General features: G+C 43.5%; 1 protein-coding gene across 1 annotated transcript in view; it reads right to left on the bottom strand.

The window, feature by feature from the left end:
- The window catches only part of LOC308095471 (uncharacterized protein), a gene marked incomplete at its 3' end in the record, with an annotated part of 53,679 nt that overhangs the window by 19,647 nt on the left and 6,837 nt on the right, over window positions 1-27,195 (bottom strand). Inside the window, exon 2 of the mRNA XM_080442529.1 lies at window positions 7,567-7,604. Coding sequence (XP_080298655.1) covers window positions 7,567-7,604 — 38 coding nt within the window. The remainder of the gene's footprint in view (window positions 1-7,566; window positions 7,605-27,195) is intronic.

Here is a 27,195-nt window from a genome sequence, read left to right on the forward strand (position 1 = left end):
CGGAAGCTTTACCCACAATACGGATGCTGGGGTTTAAGTGGTGGAGAAAATGTAAACAAAAGACATGACTGTATGTCAGTGACTCCCAACCTGTGGGTCGGGGCCCAGCTCACAGGACACACAGCCACAACAGAACAGGACAAGGAGGAGGAGGGGAGGGAATGGAAGACACAGGTGCAAAGAAAGATGGAGAGACTGAGAAAGAGGGGAAGAGAAAGAGTGACTGGGAAAGAGTGCTGTGGAGAGAGAGAGATAGATAGAGAGAGAGTGGCAGACACCTAAAGAATTCTGACCCATCTCCCGAGAGGCTAAATGCAGGTGGCAGCCGCCGGGCGGGGCAGGTGGGGGGGTTGGGGGGGGGGGGGGGGGGGGCGGCGAGCATGGGGCACTTCAACTTGAAGCTGAACTTGAAGTTGAAGAAGGGATTTTGACAGACGGGGAGGTGAGCAAGAGAGAGCTTAACGAAGGAGACTTACATTGATTCCTTCCCAGGAAAACTCGACACGGCCATGCTGAGTGTGAGGAGAGGGGGGAGGGGGGAGGGGCGAGGAGAGGAGAGGAGAGGAGAGGAGAGGAGAGGAGAGGAGGAGAGGAGAGGAGAGGAGAGGAGAAGAAAGGAGTAGAGAGGTGAGGTGAGGAGAAGAGAGGAGAGGAGAGAAGAGGAGAGGACGGGGAGAGGGTGAGGAGAGAAGAGGAGTGGAGAGGAGAAGAGAGGAGAAGAGAGGGAGAGGAGAAGAGAGGGAGAGGAGAAGAGAGGGAGAGAAGAGGAGAAAGAGAGGGAGAGGAGAGGAGAAGTGAAGGAGGGGGAGAGGAGAGGAAAAGAGAAGAGAGGAGAGGAGATGGGTGTGTAAGAGAGGAGACAGGAGAGGAGGGGAGCAGAGGAGGAAGAGAGAAGATATATAGCGAAGATATACGCAGAGTAAGCTTGATAATTGGTGTGTGTGTGTTATTTTATTATTCTCTTCCATGCAGGAGGATTAGGTAACCAACGGATACAGCACGGTGTGACCCTGTTGCCAGTGGCAACAGCGGAGACTGATGGGTGGCATCCAACACATGCACACACACACACACACACACACACACACACACACACACACACACACACACACACACACACACACACACACACACACACACACACACACACACACACACACACACACACACACACACACACACACACACACACACACACACACACACACACAGTTCCTTGTTCAAGGACGTGTTGACAGGACACAGTGTCTTGATGGACAGTGGAGTGGTCATGTGAACCTCAATGTCTCCTCAGAAATGTACAGCATGACGTCATTGTTGGGAGGAAACCTTGTATGTCCAACACTGTTACCTTTTTACTTTACATAAAATGGGGGGAAAAAAGAACGTAGACGAAGAATGTAGTTATTATTATAGTCGCAACCTCTTGTTAATACTTTTCATTATTGGTTCAATATTTATAAAACCGACTTAACAACTTTCATCTTCACTTAATTTTCTTTGAAAAGAAATGGCAAACATAACCGATCTACAAGCTCACAAGGCGGCGCAACATTAACCACTTAAACCCCAGCATCCTTATTGTGGGGAAAGCTTTTGCAGAAAATCGACAAGCTTGTCCATCAGCTATTTTCAGCTAAAGCTTTCCCCACAATAACAGAAAACTCGGTATGGGGTTTAAGTGGTTAAAAGTTGAAATATGGAGATACTAGGCTTCTGCCCGACAACCACAAATGTCCTCTGCACTGCAGTACAGGTTATTATTAAGACGTGTGTGTGTGTGTGTGTGTGTGTGTGTGTGTGTGTGTGTACGTACGTACGTGAGACAGAGGTTCTACGGGTTATTTATCATGGTCAGATGTGATAAAGCAAGAAGCAGTAAATGACGTCATCACTGTCCTTGGAACGTGTGTATGGCTGCATCAGTGTGTGTGTGTGTGTGTGTGTGTGTGTGTGTGTGTGTGTGTGTGTGTGTGTGTGTGTGGGGGGGGGGGGGTTCTTTGTGGCTATGTATGTGTGCACTAGTGCGTGTGTCTACTGTACGTATGCATGATTGTGTCTACCTGCGATACAGACCTTGGTTTGTGCATTGGACCTAGACTCTAGGACCACCACTGGTCCCCGGCCCAGTGGTGGACCGTGAGGATATTGCAGGTGGGTCCCCAGATAATTGCTAAAACACTACGATTTTAATGATATCATATTTAAAAAATATATATATATCATTTAGTGATCCGATAAATAGCAACTTACAGTACAATATGTTAGTTTCATAGTAGTTAGTTATAATGTGCATTAGTGAGAACCAATTACATGAAGATAAGACTGAAAATTGGTGAAGTGCTCCTTTAACCACGATAACTTCAATGGCATTGCAGGCAAAAAAACATGCTTAAAAAATATAAATAATTCTGTGTGATAAGGATAAGGATAATTCCTTTTAACAGGTCGTTCATGAAAGTCCTTGCGGTCTTGTTTCCAATGAGAACCTGTGAGCAATTGGGGTTAAGAGTCTTGCTCAGGGACAAATTTCATATCATCGGCGCATATGCTGGGATAGCCTGGAATCGAACCTGGGGCAACCAGGGCCTCTGGTTCCCTAGGCGGGCTCACTAACCACTCAGCCATGGCCGCCCCATACCGTGATAATACCATATCGTTGCTGTTGGGCAGAAACCTCTCATCTCCATATTCTAACTTTCTATGTTTTTTAATAAAGCTCGAAACGCTGCGTGAAGCGAGGCGTTTTGAGCTTGTAGATCTGCTACTTTTGCTATTTTTGAATTTGAATCCTGAAAAGTAACAGTCTTGGACATATGAGGTTTCCACCCGACAGAGACAATATTACAGTGCATTAACTGAGCGGGAAGATTAGCCGTCTGGGATTTAGAAGGTCGCAAGTTCAACCCTCGGCTCACCCAGTCTATGAGTCCCTGAGCAAGGCACGTCACCCCTGACAACTCCCCCCAGTGTGCTCATCTGAGCAGCCATCTGCTTGGTAAATGTAGAAAAGTAATTTCCCCTGCAAAAAGGGACCAGCAAATAAATACTCCCTTTCAGGGTGTGCATATTACATTACATTACATTAAAGTCATTTAGCAGACGCTTTTATCCAAAGCGACTTACAATAAGTGTATTCAACATAGGTAGGGAACGAAAACTACTAATCACCAGAAGTCTTTAGTGCATTTTCTGCAAAAACAAGCAACCAAGAGTATACCTAGCGCTAAGGTAAAAGTGCAATATATCAGCTACCTATTTCCTTAAACAGATGAGACAAAATAGCTAAATCAAATGAGCATGAGCTAAAACAAATAAGTGTATCGACTAAACAAGATCCAATAAACAATACAACAATAGAAAACAAGCGTTCGTACAACTAGTTAACAACAAGTAGGTCAGGCAGAGAGGAAGGGTAGTGTTTCCTGAAGAGGTGGGTTTTCAGCCTGCGGCGAAATATGGGCAGTGACTCTGCTGTCCTAACATCAGTGGGAAGTTCATTCCACCACTGTGGGGCCAGAACAGAAAAGAGTCGTGACCGTGTGGATCGGCCAGAAGGACCCTTGAGTGACGAGGCAATCAGTGTATACGTGCGTGGCTTGTTTAAATATACTAACAGACAGTACATTTTAAAAATAGAATATAACATAATTTACAAACAAATATTTGTCAGTGTCAGCGTGGTGGAGTGGTTGCATGTATGCGGGAGGGGCAGAACCTCGTTGATCTGAGTTGTGCCCAAACAAACAGATATACGTTTCAGCAAATGGGAAAGTAACTACATTTGGGAAAGTACATTTACTCAAGTACTGTACTTTAAAGGGATAATTCACTTTCAAACATGTTTTGGGTCATTTTAACGTGTACTCAGGCTTTTGTGTGCACCCAGACAGTTGCTTGATTCAGTATAGATATTTGATATTCATTTTATCAGACGGTCAGATGGTGTTCATTTCATGAGGTCCAGATCATATAACTTTGACTTTGGTGTTTGGTTCATGTTTTTCTATAGCAGTGGTTCCCAGTAAAGTGTGTTGCTGTGAGTCTGAGTACAGAAGCCAGCATAAGGAAGAACTTCAGCACCACAGACAGTGACTGCAGCACTAGGGGGTAGCAACTTCAGCGCCATAGACAGTTACATGTGAGAACAAACGCCTCTCCTACTGCACAAATGCACAAAGGCTGTCTTTTATATTGTGTTTTTTTAGTAACAGTGTCCTGTCACTAACTGCGTGGCATAACATGCAGCAAGGCCCACCTATGTACCTTTCAAGCAGGCGGGATTCAGCCAGTCGAGACAGTCGGGGGTGGGGTTTGCCAACCGGTCCCGTACGTTCCCAAATCACGCACTAGGGACTTCAGCACCATGGACAGATACTACAGCTCTAAGGCCCACAGCTTCACTACCATGGACAGTTACTGCAGCAAAGTGTTTGGCTTATGAGTTTCATCCATGTTTGACACGGTGAATTCAAGGTCACTCACAGCCACAGCTTGTCGTGATTGGTTAGCTGCCATATTATCCCAGGGGAACATACGGCAGCTGACCAATCAGCACAAGTTCATCACCCTCTCTGTCCTTCCACCTCTTTTCAGTTTGAATACGTTTAAAAACAACACAAATTCAGGCGACCTGTTTTTTTGTGTTATTTTGTGTCAATGCTTGGATGACTTTATCTAGTTGATCTCAGGCCAGTGGGTCTTCTCCTCCTCTCCTTGGGGGAGCCAGACTGCTGCTGGTTTACACTGTAGATCATTTAGACCTGGGGAGCTTATTGACTGAACTAATTAATTCAGTCAGCAACCTGGCGGAGTGGAGCCGCTATGATATGTCTGTAGTAGGCTACTGTCTGTTTGCTAATGCTATATTTTCACAAAAACTTAAATGAGAGGTAAGAATAATATACTACCACCCACCCCTTCCACACGCACGCACGCACGCACGCACACACACACGCGTGCACAGTAAAGACCATCACCAGTCATAGGTGTTAAAACAGTAAGACAGTTGATCGATGTGTCTCTCTCTCTCCCTCTCTCTCTGATGATGCATGGCTCAGTAACAGTGAAAGCCTTCGGGACAGCAACTCTCACTCTGGCTTTAGTGTGAGGCTCACACCACACACACACACACACACACACACACACACACACACACACACACACACACACACACACACACACACACACACACACACACACACACACACACACACACACACACACACACACACACACACACACACATGCATATGCTCGCACGCACATGAACGCAGCGGCACAAAAACACAGCTGTGCACTGACTGCAGACCCACGCGGACACACGCGTACATACGCATGCACGCACGCACGCACGTGCATATACTCGCACGCGCATATACTCGCACGCACATGCACGCAGCAGCACAAAAATACAGCTGTGCACTGACTGCAGACCCACAAATGCTGAGGAAAACACAGACAAGCGCTCACAAAACCACACGCACGCACATGCACACACACAGAGACAGGTAAGCATGGAGACAAACAAATAAGTATTTACAGAGGCACACACAAATCCATAAAAAACACTGACAAACACACACATGGTCATGCACAAGTGAGCACAAAGTCAAAGGAATGGGTATAAACAGGTGCGCGCACACACACACACACACACACACACACACACACACACACACACACACACACACACACACACACACACACACACACACACACACACACACACACACACACACACACACACACACACACACACACACACACACACACACACACACACACACACACACACACACACACACACACACACACCCCCGCGAACCGCCTTATTCCATGCAGTTGAAGCACAAGGGGGCGAGACTGAGGAGGCGGGACTGGCGGGCTATGTTAGTGCAGTGAGTGGCAGTTGGGGGGCAAACGCAGTCCCCACAACATCATTTACGATTCTGTGCCTATCGGTACATAACTCGGCCGGCGCTTAGTCGACTAGCAGACCATCGGCCGGTCGGCGTGGGCACTCGCGCCTGGAGGCGCTCGGGCGCGCCTCCTTGGCCTCAAGGTCTGCTGAGTCGGCGCGCCTCCGTCATGGTCCAAAACTATACTTTATCGGCGAAAGAAAGTAGTCCGCGGTTGTTTGAAAAAGTAATGTCCCAAGCGGGAGTCAAACCCAGACTCCCAGTGATAGTGGATGGGGAGTCCAATGATTATCGAAGTGCGCCACTGAGGCCGGTATGTCTGTATATTCATGTTGTCGTCCTCGCATCGCAGCCCCGCCCCGCCCCGAGCCTAAAAACAAGCGCTCCACTTCCAATTTCCCTGGAATGCCAATTTACCTGTGACATATACACTGCTCTGGATTAAATTAACACCAGTGTTAGACTAGACAGTAACAAAGTCATTCTTTTTTAGTATACTTTACTTGAGTATTTGTATCTTTTGACACTTCTGACTCTCACTGCACTACATTTCAAAGACAAATATTGTACTTTCAGCTCCACTACATTTCTAGGAAGGTCAAAAAAGTACATTGTGAATTAACCACTTAAGCCCTATTTTCAAATGTAGTGAAAATAGCAGATCTACAAGCTCACAAACATCGCGACATGACACGATGTGAGCTTGTAGATAATTTCCATTATTATTATATATATATTTTTTTATGTCTGTAAAATCTTTTTGGGGGATAATGTCAACATTTTGATACAGAAATGCATCAATATTAAAAAGAACATGTACTTTGTACTTTTGAATACTGAGTATTCTTTTTAAAGCAAGTACTCCAGTACTTTAACTCAAGTACATATTTGATATATACCATTAAAAGATGAAAAAACATCTATCAGGAAACCACAAGGGGAGGTAAATGTAAATTCCCATCGAAAGGAGGTGTCATTCACTGCAGCCGTTTTTCCTTTTTCGGACATATAGTGTTTTGTATTTGTTGATGTATTATTGTGTAAATTTGTTATGCTATATTTGATGAATTGAATACATAGGACCACAATGGGAACAAGTCCCCGGGACTTGTTTGTGTTATCCTTTTAACCTCAATGTCTTACCGTACCACGTGCTGTTTACATTTCTGAAGAACTAAATCAATCATTCAAAGCAACTTTCACTTACACTTTGACCAGGGAGCATCTATACTTTGATACTCAGTTAGTGGGGTTGAGTATTTTGTCCGTCACTGTATACAGAGGATGTGACAGCGCATGGGGAAGGACTTCTGGTCGGTCGGGTATACAACAGCGCTCAGGGCCTCTGTTTCTCACCTCTAAAACGTTTGCCAAAAGCCTAAACAAAAACTACACGAAAGGCCACTTTACACCCCCACCCTTTGTGGCCAGAGGTGTTATCAGATATGGAAGGGGGGGGGCGATCGGGTGACACAGAGGACACATGAGGACATGGCTGGCCTCCAGAGGATTCAGGTTCTATTATAGTGGCTTTTGGGGTGGGCGGGAGAATAGAAAAATGCATTAGCGGAGAGAGGGAAGGAGAGGGGATTGAAGGTGTAAAATGGAAGTAAGAGAGACAAAAAGAAGAGTTGTTTTCCGTTACCTGATCCCCATCTTTCCGCACCGGCACAGCATCCGGCGCTGAACAAGAGGGTGAAGAGAGAGAGAGAGAGAGGGAGAGAGACGAAGGAAAAGACAGAGTGACATTATTAGTTATTTTATTTAATAAAAGCATCAAAAGTTGTAGATCCACAAGCTTCGAGCTTGCAGATGCTTGCTTACTTTTGCTATTTTTAAATTTGAATCCTGAATAGTAACAGTTTTGGACATATGAGGTTTCCACCCAACAGAGACGAAATACAGTATAGTATATCGTCGCTGTCCGGTGTTAACCGTATATATCCAAAACTGTCCCTTTTTTAATTAAATAAATAATAATATAAAGAAAATACCTACGGCTTTCCCATCTACTCGTCAAAGTGTCCAGGGCTAATCCTTTAAGAACCACCTCCACACATTGTAATTTCACAGGTTTTATATATATTTCGCTTTAATTTCATAATGAAAGTCAATGGCTGGTCGGATCAGGCTGAAAACTCTTCCTAAAGTATGGCGTCAACGCAGGATCTTCTACAAGCTCAGCACCTCGGGGCGGTGGAACATGTATGTAACCCCTTTCCTCACTATAAAGGGCCAAAAGTCTCATATAATAAAACAGGATCCTGTGTTCTCAGCTGTTGGTGTTGAACTGGCTGATTCACCTAGTTTACCAGTACTAATGCCGGCTTGAGTTGATAGCAACAGAATACTTATGGTGCGGTGCCTCCACTGGAGATTACTAACCCATAAACTATGAGCTTTCTTTGTATTCCCCAGAAAAATGTGAATAGTTAGTAACAGTACCAAAATTGACAACCTCAGAATAGTAAAAATAAAGCGCTCAGGGCAACCATATGAACGAAATAACAAACAAAGGGATCTATTCCGTTTCTGTTGTATGAGTGGATGTGTGTGGGTTTGTGTAATGTTTGACAGCAATAACTGTTTCAAAACAGTTGACAATAACCAAATTAAAGATTTAACAAACCTCTGCATGTAAAGCCAATAACACTTATTAACCTTGAAATAACAATTTACCCCTCTTCAGGGATATCCCAAACCAACACAAAAATAGTGTGTGTGTGTGTGTGTGTGTGTGTGTGTGTGTGTGTGTGTGTGTGTGTGTGTGTACAGTTCACAATTCACAGCTCACTCAGAGCAAATGTTCAAGAACACTAATACCAAGCGCTTGGATTTTGTAAAACGGTGGGGCCCATACGTTGGTGTTCAAAATAAAAGATGATAAGAAAATACAAAAACTCCTTAGCAACACGTTCAGTCAGTGTCAGATATCCTCCTTTTACTCACGGCTCCGCGCGAGTCACGGCCAAGTTCACAAGGGCTCCACGGGCTTGAATGAATGAGCAACACAGTATATTCCACAGGATATATTCCACCGCGGCGCACGTCCCATCCCCACAGCAGCGTTGACGCACGACCCGTCGGCGACTCCTCTTCTCCACCGGTTCTCCAGTTTAAGCCACGGTTTACGATCACGATGTTTAACGTGAACGTCCCCGAAAAACAAGCATGTAAACAAAACACCGGACCCGTCGATTCTTCCGAGACAAGACTGAACTGGAGAATAGTTTTTAGCGAGGCACTAGACTTACAAACAAAACAAAATAAGACAGAGAATAACTGTGCCAATACTGTGAATGTCTTTCAGTCTACAATACCCTCGTTTTCTTAAAGGAGGTGGCTCTTTCCCTCGCAAACCACAATCAGGATATTCACAACTCTCCTTTTCTTTGGCGCGTTAGAAAAACAAGGAAGTCTTTTTCAACAAACTGTTATATTATTGGCTTACAATATGCCAACCCCCTCGCACTGATACCACATTGGCACAAAACAGGCACCAGTAGGCAGGAAGTATTATTAGCAAAATAAAAGCTGAAGTTAACCAACCAACGCTGCATTGCTGAGAGAAAATAAATAATAAACATATATGCCACATATTCATTTCCTATATTTAGAAGGGCTCTACCTGTAGATCGTTATTTTCACAATTTGTCTGAGCATTTTGAGTCTCGCCCCTGACTATCCCATATTACAATAAATAAAACTGATAGTAACACTAAAGCTAATGAAACCTAAACTAAAGCTAAGATCTTTTTTAAAAAAAGTAAACGTTTGTTTATACTCCATCACTTGCCAAAAATAGACAAGCTCACAGACCATCGTGACACGACAAAGTATACATCTTTATATGGTTGACCGGAATCCCTCAGGGCTCTATACCTGTGTATTTTCAGTTTTCTGTAATTGTGGAGAAGGGTTAGGGTTAGGGTTAGTCTATCTGCTATTCTCTGCCAAAGCCTTCCCCACAATAAGGATGCTGCATGGGGTTTAAGTGGTTAGGGCAGCCAGGGAGATGGAAAGTGAGAGATTGAACATGCATAGCGTCGCTGTCAGGTGGAAACCTACTGTATCTCCAAGACTGTTACTTTTCAGGAGATGGAAATAAAGAACCTCTGTTACAATGGATCCAATTCAGTTATTATTTAGTCTCAAGCTCTTGTTAATACCTTTAATCGGGTCAAACCCACAGACACACTTACACATGTAGATGTGCTATTTTCGCTACTTTTGTGTGACACTGTAGGATGACGAAGTAGGGCAATAATTTACAAAAAGACAACAACATAAAAAGTTGAAATAAAGAGATATAAGGTTTATGCCTGACAGCAATGACAGAGTGACAAAGCAAGAAAGAGAGAGAGAGAGAGAGAGACAGACCGACAGAAACGGTGAAGGATCCACGCAAAGAGAAACAGTCAACATTATGTCAAAGCTGATGCTGCCTGCAACAGGCTAGCTGAGTGGAAAATGGCATCGCTGTCCGCTATTCTGTGCCGACACTCTGACGGCGAGCTAAAATTAGACTAATTACCCATCAGGCCGAGCCTTGGCACACACAGGAAACAACCAGGATGACTCAGCAAGGCACATGGTTGTGTACTGTACATGGATGTGGACTGGAGGTTTTGGATGGATGACGGAAATCGTGATGATTTACTCCTCGTAACGTTAAATGACGTTGTGCATGGTCGCTGTCATTTTATTCTCCTACTATAAATGTGTGAAATCTCTACAAATTACAATATGGGGTCCCTGCTTCATTTCTCTCTCAGCTACGGGGTCCTTGGCCTGAAAAACGTTGAAGACCTCTGTTCTGAACAGCTAGACTCTCGCGGAGCCACACCGTAAAACAAGGGAGAAGGCATTATGTTCAGTGTTGTACTGGGGATTCTTGTGAAGCGTTATGCCACCCGCACGTGCACACGCTCGCGCGTACACACGCACGTTTGCGATCGCCGATTGAAATAACCTCTTTAATATGTAGGCCTATTTATTAACCCACAGTATATATCGAATGTTATTCTATGCTCCAGCGCGCCCCACCCCCGGCACACCCCTGATTATGTTGTAGCTTAGCTGCAAACACAAAATGTCCTCTGATGTGTGGCGCTTTCAGCAAGTGCTTCCATTCTCAGCATCGTAAGTGTTTTTATTTGCCCGTCTGAGGAGGAGTTGTAACGTAAAGCGTTCCCTTTTGACTGCCAAAGTACAATCCTCTTCACAAGAAGAGCACTCTGTTCTTGCACTCGTATCAACCGTTACAGCCCCACTTATCATCAATTCTAAGTTTCTCAGCAGAATGCTTGAAAAGCTACTCAATTAAACGAGTATTAGATGCAGAAATAGCAATTCTTGAGCAATTCCAGAACAGTCTTGTTCAAAAATTTCAACTTCCAATGTCCTCACGGCCCACAAGTCGCTGTCATAGTTGATCTGAAAGGACAGAAAATGACAGCTCCCACAAACACCCCTGGGCAATCAATACACACAGCTGAAGATTTGTTAATGTGTCGCTCACACACGCACACACACACACACACACACACACACACACACACACACACACACACACACACACACACACACACACACACACACACACACACACACACACACACACACACACACACACACACACACACACACACACACATGAGTGCTTCCAGTGATTTTGGCCAAAACCACTTAAACCCCAGAATCCGTATTGTGGGGAAGGCTTTGACAGAAAATATCAGATCGACAAGCTCACAACGATGCGACGCGTTGTCATCAGCTATTTTCAGCGAAAGCTTTCCCCACAATCACAAGCAATCAGAAAAGGTACTTGTATAGAGCCCTGAGGGACTCCGCTCAACCATGGGTTTAAGTGGTTATCCCTTTCTGGACAAACCATAACCTTAACAAGCAACGTTAATCTGTAAAGTGTGCGACTAGGCTCTGGGTTTGTGCCTGAACATTGTGGTCCGACAGACACACTGGTTTACTCTACACTATATACTGTAACTGTGTGGTCACAGCTAAGAATAGCTCCTTGTAATGTGAGCATAAGCAAAATGTCCTCACTTTGCAGGATTTTTATCTTTCAAAATACTTTATGACTATAAAAGCACACCCACAGAGACTGGTGTTAATGAGGTCTGTGTACAGTAGTGTATTAGTCACCTCTCTCTGTGCGTGCATGTGTGCGTAACTCTGAGAGTGTACAAATGGAACCAAATGGACAGAGACGATATATAGAGTTGCGTAGTACTAGTAAGAAAACCTGAAGAGGTTAAAAGGCTCTTTGGTGTATTAGTCACCTCTCTCTGTGCGTGCGTGCGTGCTTGTGTGCGTAACTCTATGAGTGTACAAATGGAACCAAATGGACAGAGACGATAAATAGAGTTGCGTAGTACTAGTAAGAAAACCTTTCTTTTGATCCATTGACCAATTTCACATGATTAAGTTAAATCCTCCGTTTCTCCCTCTGCTCCCCTGCATCTCTCTGTTATATTGCTTTATATTACAGTATATTCAATTACATTTATTACATTTTGTGTCTGTCGAGCAGTTGCCAGCGAGACTATTGAGTCAAATGATATGGACTGAGTATTCACTTTTATGCACTTAAACGTTACATACAGTACTTTGTTTACCGGCGGTTCCCCAGGGGTGGGATACACTGGGACACACTGCTTTAACCCATTAAAACCAGGATACAAGCTCACTGCGAGCTTGTACTGTAGATCTGCTATTTTAGATTTTTTTGGAAAAATATCGAAAACGTTTGGAAAATGTTCAATAAATGCTGTACACTTTTTTACGCAAATCTTCTCTTCTGGGGGGTCACTGGCACAAAACATTTTCAGATGGTGGTCCGCGGCCGAATACATATTTTACAATTTAGGGGGTCCTTGGCATGAAAAAGTTTGATAACTGCTGATTTAGAAGGCATAGGTATAGAATCGGCCTCAGGTCTTAATGGGTTTCAAACCATAAGGCTGCATGATGGATCATAACCCGTTTGCAACATTTTGCCTCCATACTGTGACTCCATATTGTGCCCAAACCCCCTGCTGTGAGTCCTTGTCCCCAGGCCTTGCACAACTGCTGTTTCAATCCTCAAGAATTTCCTATATACATATTTTTTCTTTCCTCTATTTTTAGACATTTTGAGCTTTATTTTTGAGACATGTAAACGTATAGTTTGCGGCTAAAATCCTCCACCTTCTTTTGCAGCTGGGTCTGTACTGTGTGCGGATACTGTTACTGCTGCTGCTGTAATGACCAAATGTACCCCGAGAATCATCTTACCTCTTTCTGTCTTCTCTGTCCCTCACCGAGACATTTCTACTTTAGTTACAGTAGTGTACTTTATTTACAGTAGTGTACTTTAGTTACAGTAGTGTACTTTATCTACAGTAGTGTACTTTATTTACAGTAGTGTACTTTAGTTAGTAGTGTACTTTATTTAAAGTAGTGTACTTTAGTTAGTAGTGTACTTTATTTAAAGTAGTGTACTTTATTTACAGTAGTGTACTTTAGTTACAGTAGTGTACTTTATTTACAGTAGTGTACTTTAGTTACAGTAGTGTACTTTATTTACAGTAGTGTACTTTATTTACAGTAGTGTACTTTAGTTAGTAGTGTACTTTATTTAAAGTAGTGTACTTTAGTTAGTTGTGTACTTTATTTACAGTAGTGTACTTTATTTACAGTTGTGTACTTTATTTTCAGTTGTGTACTTTATTTTCAGTTGTGTACTTTATTCAGTTGTGTACTGCGGACTTCTCAGGGCACGGCCCGGCGACTCACTCGCCTGACGGCTCGCTTTGTGGTGCCTCCCGTGGCTCAAGTCTGCTTTAAACTCGCCTCTGTCGCTTTAACAGTTTTTCAGCTGACCCGTCACCCTTTTACGTCTTGAGTTTGTGAACGGCCCTTCCGCATTCCTGGAGCGAGGAAGTGCCCGGGACGGCACCAGATGACTCGAGTTAAAAGTTTGACGTTTGGTCACATTTGTGTGAGTGTGTGTTGGTCGCAACGCGTCAAATGTTCACCCCCAGAACAATAGGGACACTACAGTATGGTTCACGGGGTTAAGACTTAATTGGTAGTACACAGGCTAAATCATTGATCCGTAGGTCTCATTATTACACATTTAACCTTTGTTTATGCAGAGGCTTTTTGCTGAGCAAGCACGTTCTTTATCCGCATGCAACCCCCCCGTGTTTCATAATTATAGTTACACATATTCACACCTGGGAGATGCCCACTACAACCACAGCCTTCTGCTGGGACTCACTGAGAAGCTCTGTGGGAGCAATTGCGGTTTAAAGTGCCTTGCCCAAGGGCATCGCATTAGCACTTCCTGGGGGAGGGTGAAGTGTTACATAGTCGTTCTCCTCGCCCGGATTTTGCCAGCTGCTCTGGGTATTTATACAGTATGTCGTCTGTGTCAGGTGGAAACCTCATATGCCCAAAACTGTTACTTTTCAGGGTTCAAATTCAAAAGTAGCAAAAGTAGCAGATCTACAATCTCAAAACGCGTTGCTTCGGGTCGCGTTTCGAGCTTGTGGGTCTGCTGCTTTTGATGCTTTTCTGTGAAGCTGTAGTATGTAGTAAGTAGGGCATTCATTATACGAAAAAACACAAAAATTTATTGAGATAAGAGGTTTCCTCCCGACAACGACGATACGCATGTGTGTCTCAGCTGACCTTTTTTGTGTTTTTTTCCGAGGTTGTGCACACACAACCAAATTTCCAAATGTCCTCATTTCCAAAAACAAAAGCCAGTGTAACCACATGGATTTGAACCCCGCTCTATCGCACAGGAAAGAAAATATCTACCACTCAGACCAAGGTGAAATCCCCCCCCTTGCCACTTCAGCCAGAGCTTCTATATGCTCCGCTGGCAAACAACAAATGATGCAGTTCATTGGTCTTCAAACGTTTTCATTTCAAGGACCCCTAGTTTAGAATTCATTATGCCACAGAGCCCCATAACTCTGATAGTGTAAACATTTAACCATAAGGGTGTACAGTACGCTCTCAGAGTTACAGACCCGTAAGGGTCCATTTGGTTCCTAAAAATCAATCATTTAGCTGGGGACCCCCTGGAACTCCCTCAAGGAGGGGGGTCCCTGGACCCCAATTTGAGAACCATTGATGTAGTTGATATTGGAAGTAAACTAGAAAAAGTGCTCATCGGAGCACAGGTCTCCGTCAGGCCAGGTAAGTTATTGTGGGCCAGCAATGTTCGGAATTCAGTCATTATAGAGGTGAGTGGAATCTGTAGAAGTTGAGGGATTAATGTTGATAAAGTTATTGCACAAACACGGCGCTAAAACAGGCGTGTGTGAACTTTCACGGCAATCGGACTTTGAGGCATTTTGTTCAAAACGAGCCACTCCAGCAAACCAATCAGGATCGAATATGAAAAATATAGACAAAGATCGATTGGGCCAACGGTGGCAGAGATGAGCTGTCCACAGACGGACTGACACATGGTCGGACGGACAGGGGGCAAAACATAGTCTCGGCCACGCCTTCGGCCTGGTGGAGACAATCAAACAAAGTTAACATGGTCTTTGTTAGGTTACAGCTGGTCAGAGCATGGTCTGCCTCTGTTATAGTGGCCTGGAAAGACCTCCGCTCCATCTGACTGTGAAACCCTGGGGGCCGTGGTTCGCTTTGATATGCATAACACTGGGACAAGAGCTAGGCCTCTGGAGTAGCTCCAGTAGGTCCTCATCTTGATGGTGCTCAGGCAGAAGGTCCTACGGCCAAGCCTCTGCCACTTCAAAGTACTGTACAAAGCGAGAAGCGCTCACTGACACCAGTATCAAGCGCCTAAAATAGCACAAGCTACAAACAAGCTCACAAGGCATCATGCTGCGACGCGTTGTGAGCTTGTAGATCTGCTATTTTAGGCGCGTAACACGATGAACAACGCATTTATAAATCAGGCGTATAAGGCTCACTGAACCGAGACGGCCTCTGAGTGGTGGAGAGAGAGAGGACATCTGACAGGGGATGACAGAAGATGACTGAGGAAAACTAGGTGAAAGTTGTTTAATTACAACAATCATTTAGCCAGTTTCGTGTTTACAATGCGTATCAAGGGGAAAATCCACTTATTGAGCGAAAGGAGACAGCTGAAGCTAATTAAGGGTCCATTTGGTTACATTTGTCAGGTTCATTGTTTAACTGGCATCTTATAGTTTCAAATTGTTATTTATAGGTAGCATGTTGTCTACTCTAGACAGAGGCTATAGGTTCATGGTTTACATTACCTGGTAACCTATTATTTCTTTGAGGCACTTACACAGTTCTTTTTTCTGCAATCTATTCATGTGATTATTTACCTTGCTTATTGTAAGTTGCTCTGGATAAGAGCGTCTGCTAAAATGCCTAAATTGTACTTGTAAATTGTACACACTCAGAGTTAAATTAAAGGGCAAAACACTCAAAGTTAAATTAAAGGGCAACGTTGCTGATTTTGCCCCCAACCTCTATTTTAATTAAGTCGAGGACATAATAAACATGATGTTGGAGTGAGTTTTGTGTTGTTTTTTTTGTTTTGATATTTTGAACATGACTTCAGAGATTGTGACATCATCGTACAGAATGTCAGTTCTTCCTGGACTACAATAGACTACAGCCCATGTTTCATAGTTCCATTCTCTCCTCCAGCTGATGTCAATCACCTTGTTAAAACTGTCAAACAAATAGTCAGACTGTAGGAAGATGGTATGTTTTTGTTGGTTTGTCTTTTGTTTTTATTTCTTTAGTTCTTTATGCATTTGTTTTAACCTGTAGTAGGTAAATAGCCATTTGTATTGTGTCAAAATCATGTGCAAAATGTCAAAATACAGAAAAAACACAAAACAAAACACTCCAACATCATGTTTATTATTATGTCCTCAACTTAATTAATATAGGGTTTGGGTGCAAAACAAAAAAGGCAAAAGTTGCCCTTTAAGACTGTGGATTTGACTGTGTAGAGGGTACTTTACGGTGGTCAGTCATGCGGAAGACAGGAGACGACATCCACAAGATGCTACAGTGTGACGCAAGAGACGAGCAGAACACACACACACACACACACACACACACACACACACACACACACACACACACACACACACACACACACACACACACACACACACACACACACACAGTCTCAGGCACACAGGATTGTACACACGCACATACCTACATGTGCGGACGTGTACAGTATGTGGACTTGTACCATGTTGGCACAAGCACTAATCTGTACACATACTGTATAGAACATGTGTGCACAAGCACACACTTTCGCTCTCTCTCACACACACACACACACACTCGGAAGGGGGCATTATAGTTTGGTACTATAGGATCAGTTCTGACAGCTCTCTGTGGCACTCGGGGCAATCTGTGTGTGTGTGTGTGTGTGTGTGTGTGTGTGTGTGTGTGTGTGTGTGTGTGTGTGTGTGTGTGTGTGTGTGTGTGTGTGTGTGTGTTCTGCATCTGGGTGCCAGCCTAAGCATGTGCCTTTTATTTTTTGCCTGTGTGTGTGTGTGTTTGTGCGTGTGTGTGTGTGTGTTCCTACTGTTATGTGTGTCTGCGGTGTGTACACGTGTATTTGTGTGTGTGAGGTGACATGCAATGACACGCAGCTCTGTGACTGTGATCCAAAGTGAAAAGTGCAAGTTGTGATTCACCGCTGATTCAGAGCGAGCTTTTGTGAGCCCACAGACGCGCACACGCACGCACGCACGCACGCACACACACACACACACACACACACACACACACACACACACACACACACACACACACACACACACACACACACACACACACACACACACACACACACACACACACACACACACACACACACACACACACACACACACAGAGAGAGTTATTGCGCTGACAACGTTTCACAAAGCGACGCTCCATGTGTTCAGGTTCTGGTGCGAGAGATATAAGCAACCAGGTCTCTGAAAACAAGCCCAAAAGAAGTGACTAAAGGCCACATGAGCACTTTAAACCAATATACATCGGCTATTTGAAAAAATAAATATTTAACACAAATCTGGTACAGGTGTCCCTGGCACAACATATTTTTAGATGGGGGCATCCGTGGACAAATTCATATTAATTTGGGGGTCCTTGACATGAAAATGTTTGAGAACCACTGGTTTAAACAACATTAGGAAACAAACCCAAACAAGCAACTACACATTAGAAACAAGCCCAAAAAAACGCAACCCACAATATTTACAAGTGACTTTACAGAAAAACAAGCCCAAAGTCACGGCCGGACATGGCAACACTGTCTGGTACCCAGCATTGGCCGGGTTATTGCGTGGTTGAAATAGGCTCTCTCTCTCCTTTCTCCCTCTTCTCTCTCTCTCTCCCTCTCCCTTTGCTTCTCTCTCTTGCCTACGGTGACCAGAAGTCCTGGTTTTGGCCAGGGTTGTCCTGGTTTCAAAGCTGGGTGTCCAGAGTCCAGAGACAAATATCTCTAAAACCCCAAAATGACCTGGTTTTCAACATTCACTACCAAACTGTTCTGGTTTTCAACACAATTAGAATACACTTGTTTTGACTCTTATTTGTCTAGTTGCTGCATTGTTGAGGAGCTGAAACCAAAGTATACCTGTACTGTACATCGTTGCTGTCGGGCAGAAACCTCTTATCTCCGGGGTCCGCTCATAATTCCGACATCCCATTATTCCGGACATTAGATTAGTGTGAGGTCAGGGTTAGAGTTAGGGATATGGTTAGGGATAGTTATAATGGGGCCAATAATGGCACCTCACCTTATCTCCATATACGGTACTAACTTTTTGTGTTCTTTCGTAAATTAACGCCCTACTTGATAATACTACAGCGTCACACAAAAGCATCAAAAGTAGATCTGCCACAAGCTCGAAACGCAGTGTGAAGTGACGTGTTTTGAGCTTGTAGATCTGCTACTTTTGCTATCTTTGTATTTGAATCCTGAAAAGTAACAGTTTTGGACATACAGTATGAGGTTTCCACCCGACAGACAATAATGTGATGTAACAAAACACAGGGTGCACTTTTCTCGATAAGAAAGAAACATTACAAAAGGCAAAGAATTCTATTTTAGCTAATGATAAGGAAATTAGAACTCTCCAAATACTTCCTGTTGGACACAGCAGAGCAACAGCAGTATACACTAGTTGCAGCGTTGCAGTGCTTGCATTATGAATCTCTATTATCTGGACTGGTACCGTAACTGTAACTTCAACACAGACAACAACATGCTCCATTTTTGACACAGCACATTCTAATGGCTCCCATGGTAAGGGCAAAACGCTGAGTCAGTCCGGTCTCCCCCCACACCTGCGTTGAGTGCCTTATTGCTCGACGCAGGTGCTTGCGATAAAAACTGGGCCTTGTGCCCTCATCAGTACACCTTTTAGACAAAATCCCTGTTGTTCCCATAGCAGGCTAATTATAATGATCTCCATAATAACTGCAGGTCAGCTGCTGGGTCAGCAGCTTCCCATAGCGCACAGGGGCGGGCGGCGCTGCGTCATTCAGTGACATGGTGGTCCGAGCATCTAACACACCCTCCTTCAAAACCGCCATAAAAGAGCACCTAGTCTGCAATTTGCAACTGGACCTAGACTAGTCTTCTAGCTTGCCAAAAGAACTGACCCCCACAGTTTTTCGGTAAATATACTTTTACTGCTCCTTGTATTGATGATTTCTTGTGTATTATTGTATGTCTTTACATGTCTTGATGTATTGAATACATAGGACCACAATGGAAACAAGCCCTCAGGGCTTTTTGTGTTATCCTTTTAGCGTTATTGTATAACTGTACCTCTGTACATTTTGCATACTGTTAATAAAGTATTCAGTAAATAAAAAAAAATACATTTTCAAGTGCACCCTGGTCCAGAGGGTCCCAGCAGAGCCATATATAAGGAGAGTTGCGTCACCTCCGTTCACTTCATCGGGCCAGGTCTTCTACATAGCCTTCTATTGGCGCTGTTTCTTACCCATCATTGACGTAACTCTCCAATAGAAGGCTCTGGGTCCCAGCAGCACACACACAGGTTGAGGAAAAGGGTAGACAGGGTTTAAGTGGTTAGAGTCCCTGGCTGCTGACTCACTGCAAGCCACCCTGGACCTAAAAGGGCCTTAATGGCTTATATGTTCCAGACAAACAGAACACAAACAAAGCAAAAACATAGACTTTGGTTGGTTTGATAACAAAGGTCCTCAGAGATTGACAAAATGCCATAATCCCGATTAAGTTGTCCCCCCGTGAGCATGAATCACCACCACCAGACAAAAGAAAGATTATTCATTACAATGACAATGTTTTCTTCCAATCATAATGGGTTACATAATTGTCTCTGCCGGTTGGAAAACTCATGTCCAAAACTGTTACTTTTCTGGATTCAAATTCAAAGATGGCAAAAGTAGAAGATCTACAAGCTCAAAACGCATTGAATTGCGTATAGATCTCCATATATGGTTATCAGTCAGATTGTCGGTGCGACGTAGGTGTGAGGGCCACGTAGCGGCCCGAACCTCTAGTTCTCTAGTGAGCTTGTCCATAGCAGATGGACAAGCTCACAGTGCGGCATGAAGCGACACGCTGTTAGCTTGTATATCTGCTATTTTGGAGAACCAATGTTCTAAACGACTGTTCTAAATCCTAAGAGTGTTACAATATATATACTGTATATAGCTAAAATCTAAAATGACACAGATGCTTTCCCGGTTTTAAAAAGTTTTAAAATTAGAAATTATTCATTTCAGAAAGAAAGAAATGATAATGTCTTGATTTATTCTCACTTCAGTGTAAGAGCTGGACCAAAAGTGACAGATAGCCTCCATACAGTACAGCTAATGGAACGCTGAGAGGAGGATGTGTGGTTCCTGGTGATACATGTGACACATGCACATTAACGGTGAATTATCATTGGTATAATTAGTATCATCATCATCATCATCATACCCAGGGCCTATAAATAGAGGCAGAACATCATGTTGAGGATCTGGCTTCATGCTCAGACCGTCGCCACTCGCCACCATGAAGAAGTCCATCCGGATTAACGTTGCTCGTCTCCTAATCCATCTGCATGCTCGCTAGCTCGCTCTATCCCTCTCTCTCTCTGTCTCTCTCTCGGCAATTCAATAAACAGAAAAAAATAAACACGATTTCTTGACCACATGAACCCTAGCGTTTCTGTTGTGGACATCAGAGTGTATACTTTAACAATATAAATCTTGTATGGGGTCCGCAGTATGGGGTCTTGTATGGGTCCGCAGCCGCCTAATACATATTAATTTGGAGGTCCTTGGCATGAAAAAGTTTGGGAACTAAACCACTAATTTATACTTCAATGCTTCAAATCTGTTCTTTTTGTGGAGCATGAAGGAGGCTGTAGGTTCATAGGTTGGGTATTTGTAGTGCGCACCACATCCAGTTGGCCCGGGTCGCAGCCCGAAGAAAGAAAGAGAAAAACATAAGACAAGACAAAGAAGACTAGACTAGGACAACAAAGAACTCAGTCACACTGTCAGTCAGTCACAACAGGAGGGAGTATAGAGGCTAAACACCAGTGGTGTAGTAAGTACATTTACTCAAGTACTGTATTTTTACTTTACTGGAGTATTTCCAATTTCCGGTACTTTTACTCCTACTCCACTACATCTCAGAGGCAAATATTATACTTTTACTCCACAGCAATTATTTGAAAACATTAGTTACTAGTTATTTTGTAGATTTTGATGATTATTACAAAACATACATTAACCACTTCAGCCCTGTATACATTTCTTTTGAATTTCTTTTGAATTCCGGACTTTTACTTGTAACAGACCATTTCTACAATGCAGTATTGATACTTTTACTTAGGTAAAACATTTGAGTACTTTTTCCACCACACATACACACACACACACACACACACACACACACACACACACACACACACACACACACACACACACACACACACACACACACACACACACACACACACACACACACACACACACACACACACACACACACACACAACCCACAAAACGTCCCTAGAGGGTGGGGGCAGCTTTGATCCTCAAAGGGAGTTTGTTCCACGACATTGGTGGCAACACTGCAAAGGCACGGTCACTCGTCCTTACGTGTGTGGTTATATTCCCTTGTATGCCAAAAATAACAGATCTACAAGATATCGGTCTCTTCTGTCATATCTCTCTATTCCTCCCTCTTGTGTCTCATCTCTTTCTCTCTTTCTTCCTGCATACGCGTGTCTCTCTCTCTCTCTCTCTCAAGTCTTTCTTTGTATCTCTCTCTGTCTGTCTGTCTGTCTGTCTGTCTGTCTGTCTCTGGCTTTTTGAAGTCCTCCATTACGGGTCGGGATGGCTCACGGTCACTTGTCAATCAAAGTATCGACCAAATCACCTCACCCCATGTATCCACCACCTTGTGACTTGTTAATAAGATTAGGTAATTTGTCTGTGTGTGTGTGTGTGTGTGTGTGTGTGTGTGTGTGTGTGTGTGTGCGTGTGCGTGTGCGTGTGCGTGTGTGTGTGTGTGTGTGCGTGTGCGCGCGCAAGCATGCACATGCAAAATGCCAACGTGTACTTCTCACAAACACACACACACACACACACTGTTGTTTAGTACACCACACATCTGTCAGTGTGTTTGCCAGGGCGGCTAATGAAATCAATATTTTGTGTGAAAGGAGGGATGAGAAAATAGAGGGATGGAGGAGGAGGAGAGCACTCATCTGTAAGGCGATACGTCAAAACAGACACCTGACAACAACAAACATGGCAGGGTGCTAAACGCTACAACGGGACCGCCACCTGTCAGAGTAGTGGCCATGGCACTGGGAGGAGTGACGTTTTCATACAACTAGATTCTGACAAGTCCCGGACAGCGCTGAGTCGGCTCAAGAGAACTTCGCAACGTTCGGCACGGCGACTCGCTCGCTTTAGCTCGCTCCGCGGTGCCTCTTGTGGCTCAAGTTCGCTTGAGACGGCGCGCCTCCGTCGCGGTCCAAAACTATACTTTATCGGCCAAAGAAAATAGTATTTTTTTTACAGAAATCTTCTCTTCTGGAGGTCTCTGGCACAAAACATTTTCAGATGGTGGGTCAGTGGCCAAATACAATTTGGGGGGTCCTTAACACATTCCACGGCAGAGTTTAATCTCATAATGTAGGGTTACTCACCAGTCCAGCGTTTTATTGTTGTTTTTTTGTTTTATTCACGTCGCCACAGACAAAGTTAAATCCGTTAAATCCGCGAAATTCAACTCTTTGTAAACACAGAGCCGATCCTTGTGAGTCGACCACCGAAGACCGCATGAAAATCTGATCCGCCATCTTGTAGTTATAACGGTTTATGTTAAACAGCGATCAGTGACGAGAAAAACTACAACCGAGAAAATGGCGGATTGGTGTCATCTTTAGAATGGAAGTGGATGGGATCGGAAAAAACGGATCCCGGATAATTCCGTTTCCGGTGGTGCTACAATGAAATGTGTCGTATCGAACGAGGCCTACAATGCAATGTGAACTTAAAAAAAAAAAAAAAAAAAAAAGACCAGTTGGCGTAGATCTACGCGACTGGCACGTGGCGGCTTTAAATAGGTTCGCGTAGATATACGCGACTGGCACTCAATGTGTTAATTGGCACGAAAAAGTTTGAGAACTACTGAATTAGAGAGACAACAACCCGTTTATGATATAACAAGCATAGACAGACTTTGGGCCTCATGCAGCAACATTCTCTTAAATGTATATATATTTTTTATAACAAAACATGATAAAAGGTGTCAACTCCGGATGCACCAAATCTGCTCTCACCCAGGTGTGCTGAATGATGAATACAGTGTTGCCAGATTTTGCAAGAGAAACAAGCAACCAGATCTATGAAAACAACAAGCAGGTCAGTCAATATAGTACAGCATTGTACTCGGCATATCAAGCAACATAAAGCATATAACATTACCATTATCAGATGTAGTTTCTAAATGTCTCCATGGGAAATTTCCCTACTCCCTACTATGTCTGTCTAAACCTGTATCTGTTAGGTATCTGACATGTAATCATTTTTGTCCAGTCATCTACAATGCAATGCATTCTCAACTTTAGCAAATATTATCACCACCAGCACTCCAGCTAGCCATTGACCGCATCAGTTGTGGGTCTACTTCTCTGCAATCATTTTATGCCGCAATGTTGACATCCAATATTTGTTCTCCCTGCAGTGTGGCAGTTAATGAGAGGCCTCGGACAGGCAGTGAGTGAACTAGTTGACAGATAGGTGTGGGTGTGGAGGCTGGCAGAGAGCATAGGCACATGCCATGGTGAACTATCACCTTTTTATTTGTACTTTTTAAGTGCCCAATGCTCCGACCGTCTGGTTTGTATAATCCTTGAGTCCATTCAAAAGATTGGAGGCAAAAGAGTATAATGCCATTATATATATAGTATTTATGCTGTGTCACGTGACGCTAAAATAGCAGATCTAATAAGCTAACTACATTTATGACAACACACACACGCACGCCGCACGCCCCACACACACACACACACACACACACACACACACACACACACACACACACACACACACACACACACACACACACACACACACACACACACACACACACACACACACAATGTTTTGACAGACCAAATCAAACCTGTAACAGTAGCCTGTCAACACAGCTTCTTAAATTGAATGTACTGTACTTAAGAAAGACAGAGGACTGAGAGAGCTGATGTGAATTGACTTGTTCTTTTTATAGCTACCGTGTATACTGCCATAAACTACAGGGTCTGGGTTGCTGAAAAACCAGCTCCTTGCAATAAAAGACATTGTCGTGTCTTTGCCGATCAATACAAGGGAGGGATGGAGAAAAAAACACACACAAACCCCAGCCAAAACATTATGTATGTCTCTCGTAGTTCCCCTTAGCACACACACACACACACACACACACACACACAAATACACACACAATTCAAGACCAACACATCTTACGCCAGACGGCAGGTAATCCGTTCTTACCAAGTCCATTCCAAAGGATTCAATCACACGAGGCAGTGGGGGACATTTTTCCAACGTTCTAATTCTCTGACTGATGAAGGAACGAAAGGCCAATAATGTTTAGAGCTGAATGTGACACCATGAAATATCCTGGCTGTCTGAGTGCACAGTGCAGCTCCATTATCTGGCCCTCTGTCAGGGTTGCATCAGTCACTGACTAAGGGGGGGTACTGTGGCTGTCTGTCAAGTAGAGCAGTGGTTTTCAACCTTTTTCATGCCAAGGACCCCTAAATTGATATACATTTGGCCACGGACCCCCATCTGAAAAGGTTTTGCGCCAGGGACCCTCAGAAGCAACGATTTGAGTTAAAAATGTTCGCTTTAAAATATATTTATATTCAAAGATTTGCACACATTTTCAAGATTTTTCAAAAATAGCAGATCTACAAGCTCATAGCGCGGCACCGAGTGCCGCGCTATGAGCTTGTAGATCTGCTATTTTTGAATAGCCAAAGCTAAGCGGTTAAAATGATTGTGACTCTATGTTAACACATTTTGCTGGGGACCCCCTGGTATCCTAGCTCTCAAGGACCACTGGTGGTCCCCGGACTACTGGTTGAGAAACACTGAAGTAGAGCACTGGTTCCAGACTGGGGGTCGGGACCCCCCAGGGGAGTCCCCAAATTATTTTGGGGGGTCCCCAGATGATTAGCTTAATGTGCAACATTGTTTTCTCACTCAACAGTAAACAAACCAACATACAGTATAAGTGTTAACATCTTCACATTTCTAAAGTGACAATTTAAGTCACTTAACTCGTATTAAATTAATACGCGTGCTTGTAGATCTGCTACTTTTGATGCTTTTGTGTGACGCTGTAGTTTGATCAAGTAGGGCGTTAATTTACGTAAAAACTCACAAAGTTAAAGCATGGATATGTGAGGTTTCTGCCCGACAGACTATATGGGCAACAGTAGTCACAAAATAAATGCTTTAAATGCTTAAATTTTGATATATAGCGTATTTTCATGTCTGGGACAGACATGGCTTCCTCTCTGGGATGTGTGTGTTGTTCCGTCTGTGTTTGTCAACATAACTCAGCTGTTCTTCATCATCTCTCTCTCTGGAGACAGTGGGAACGGACTGTGAGTCTGACTGTCTGCTCCACTGGAGTGGGTTGCTGATTAGTTTTGCTGCTGCTGCTGCTGCTTGCCGTTCTACAGTAGCTGACTATGTGCCTGTCCAGCTGCCTCCCTGCCTGCCTGCCTGTGTTGATTTCGCGGACTAAAACTATGACGAAAAATGTTCGTCGACTACCTTTTTAAACTGACAAAAACTAAATAAAAACTAAGCTATGACGACTAAAACTAAGACTAAATATATTGACAATTTTGTCAACAAATAAAAACTAGGCTAAAATGTCATTTTATGATTGTTTGCGCTCGGGTGTAGCTCTGAAAATAGCAGATCTACAAGCTATTTTCAGCTTGCAACCAAGTGTAAAATCAGCCATTACGACGCAATCAAGGCCCGTCGAAATACTTTTTAGTCGACTGAATCAACTGTAGATTTAGTTGACTAAAATCTTATGATATTTAGTTGACTAAAACTAGACTAAAAATAAAACACATGAGATGACAAAAATGTGACTAAAACTAAATGGAATTTTATTCAAAAGACTGACTAAAACAAATTAAAATGTGCTGTATGCTGTACACTATATACGTATAGCGTAACACGGTAGAACACACCAGTGTATGTCACCTTTTATCTACCACACCAGGGCTGAACAGCCTTTTCTGGCACAAGATCTCTTAGCCATGTTCCAGTGCATTTCCATCACCCTGTGCCACTGTGCCAGACAATGAAAACCAACCACCATTGCTTTTACGTCTCATTATAATGAGAATAATTCAGGGTCAGGATAAAGGGCCATTCACACCAAGTAAACTATAATTTATCTGGATCAGAGCCTGGAACACATCTGTTAATCTTATGTTCTATTTGTTTTTTTTGGTAAAATGTCATATTATGGGGCACGGCGGCACAGTCGGTAGCGCTGTCGTCTCACAGTTAGAAGGTCCAGGGATTACCCAGGATTACAGTTTAGGCAATTGGTACTGGGTGAAAAAATGGGTTATAATTTTTTTTTATTAAATTAATGATAATGTCATATCACGTACGTATTTTCATGTATCTTCTATGGACCCTAGGAAGATTAGCTGTCGCCCTG

Source organism: Gymnoscopelus braueri, assembly GCF_963280865.1.
Source record: "Gymnoscopelus braueri genome assembly, chromosome: 11".
NCBI lineage: Eukaryota > Metazoa > Chordata > Actinopteri > Myctophiformes > Myctophidae > Gymnoscopelus > Gymnoscopelus braueri.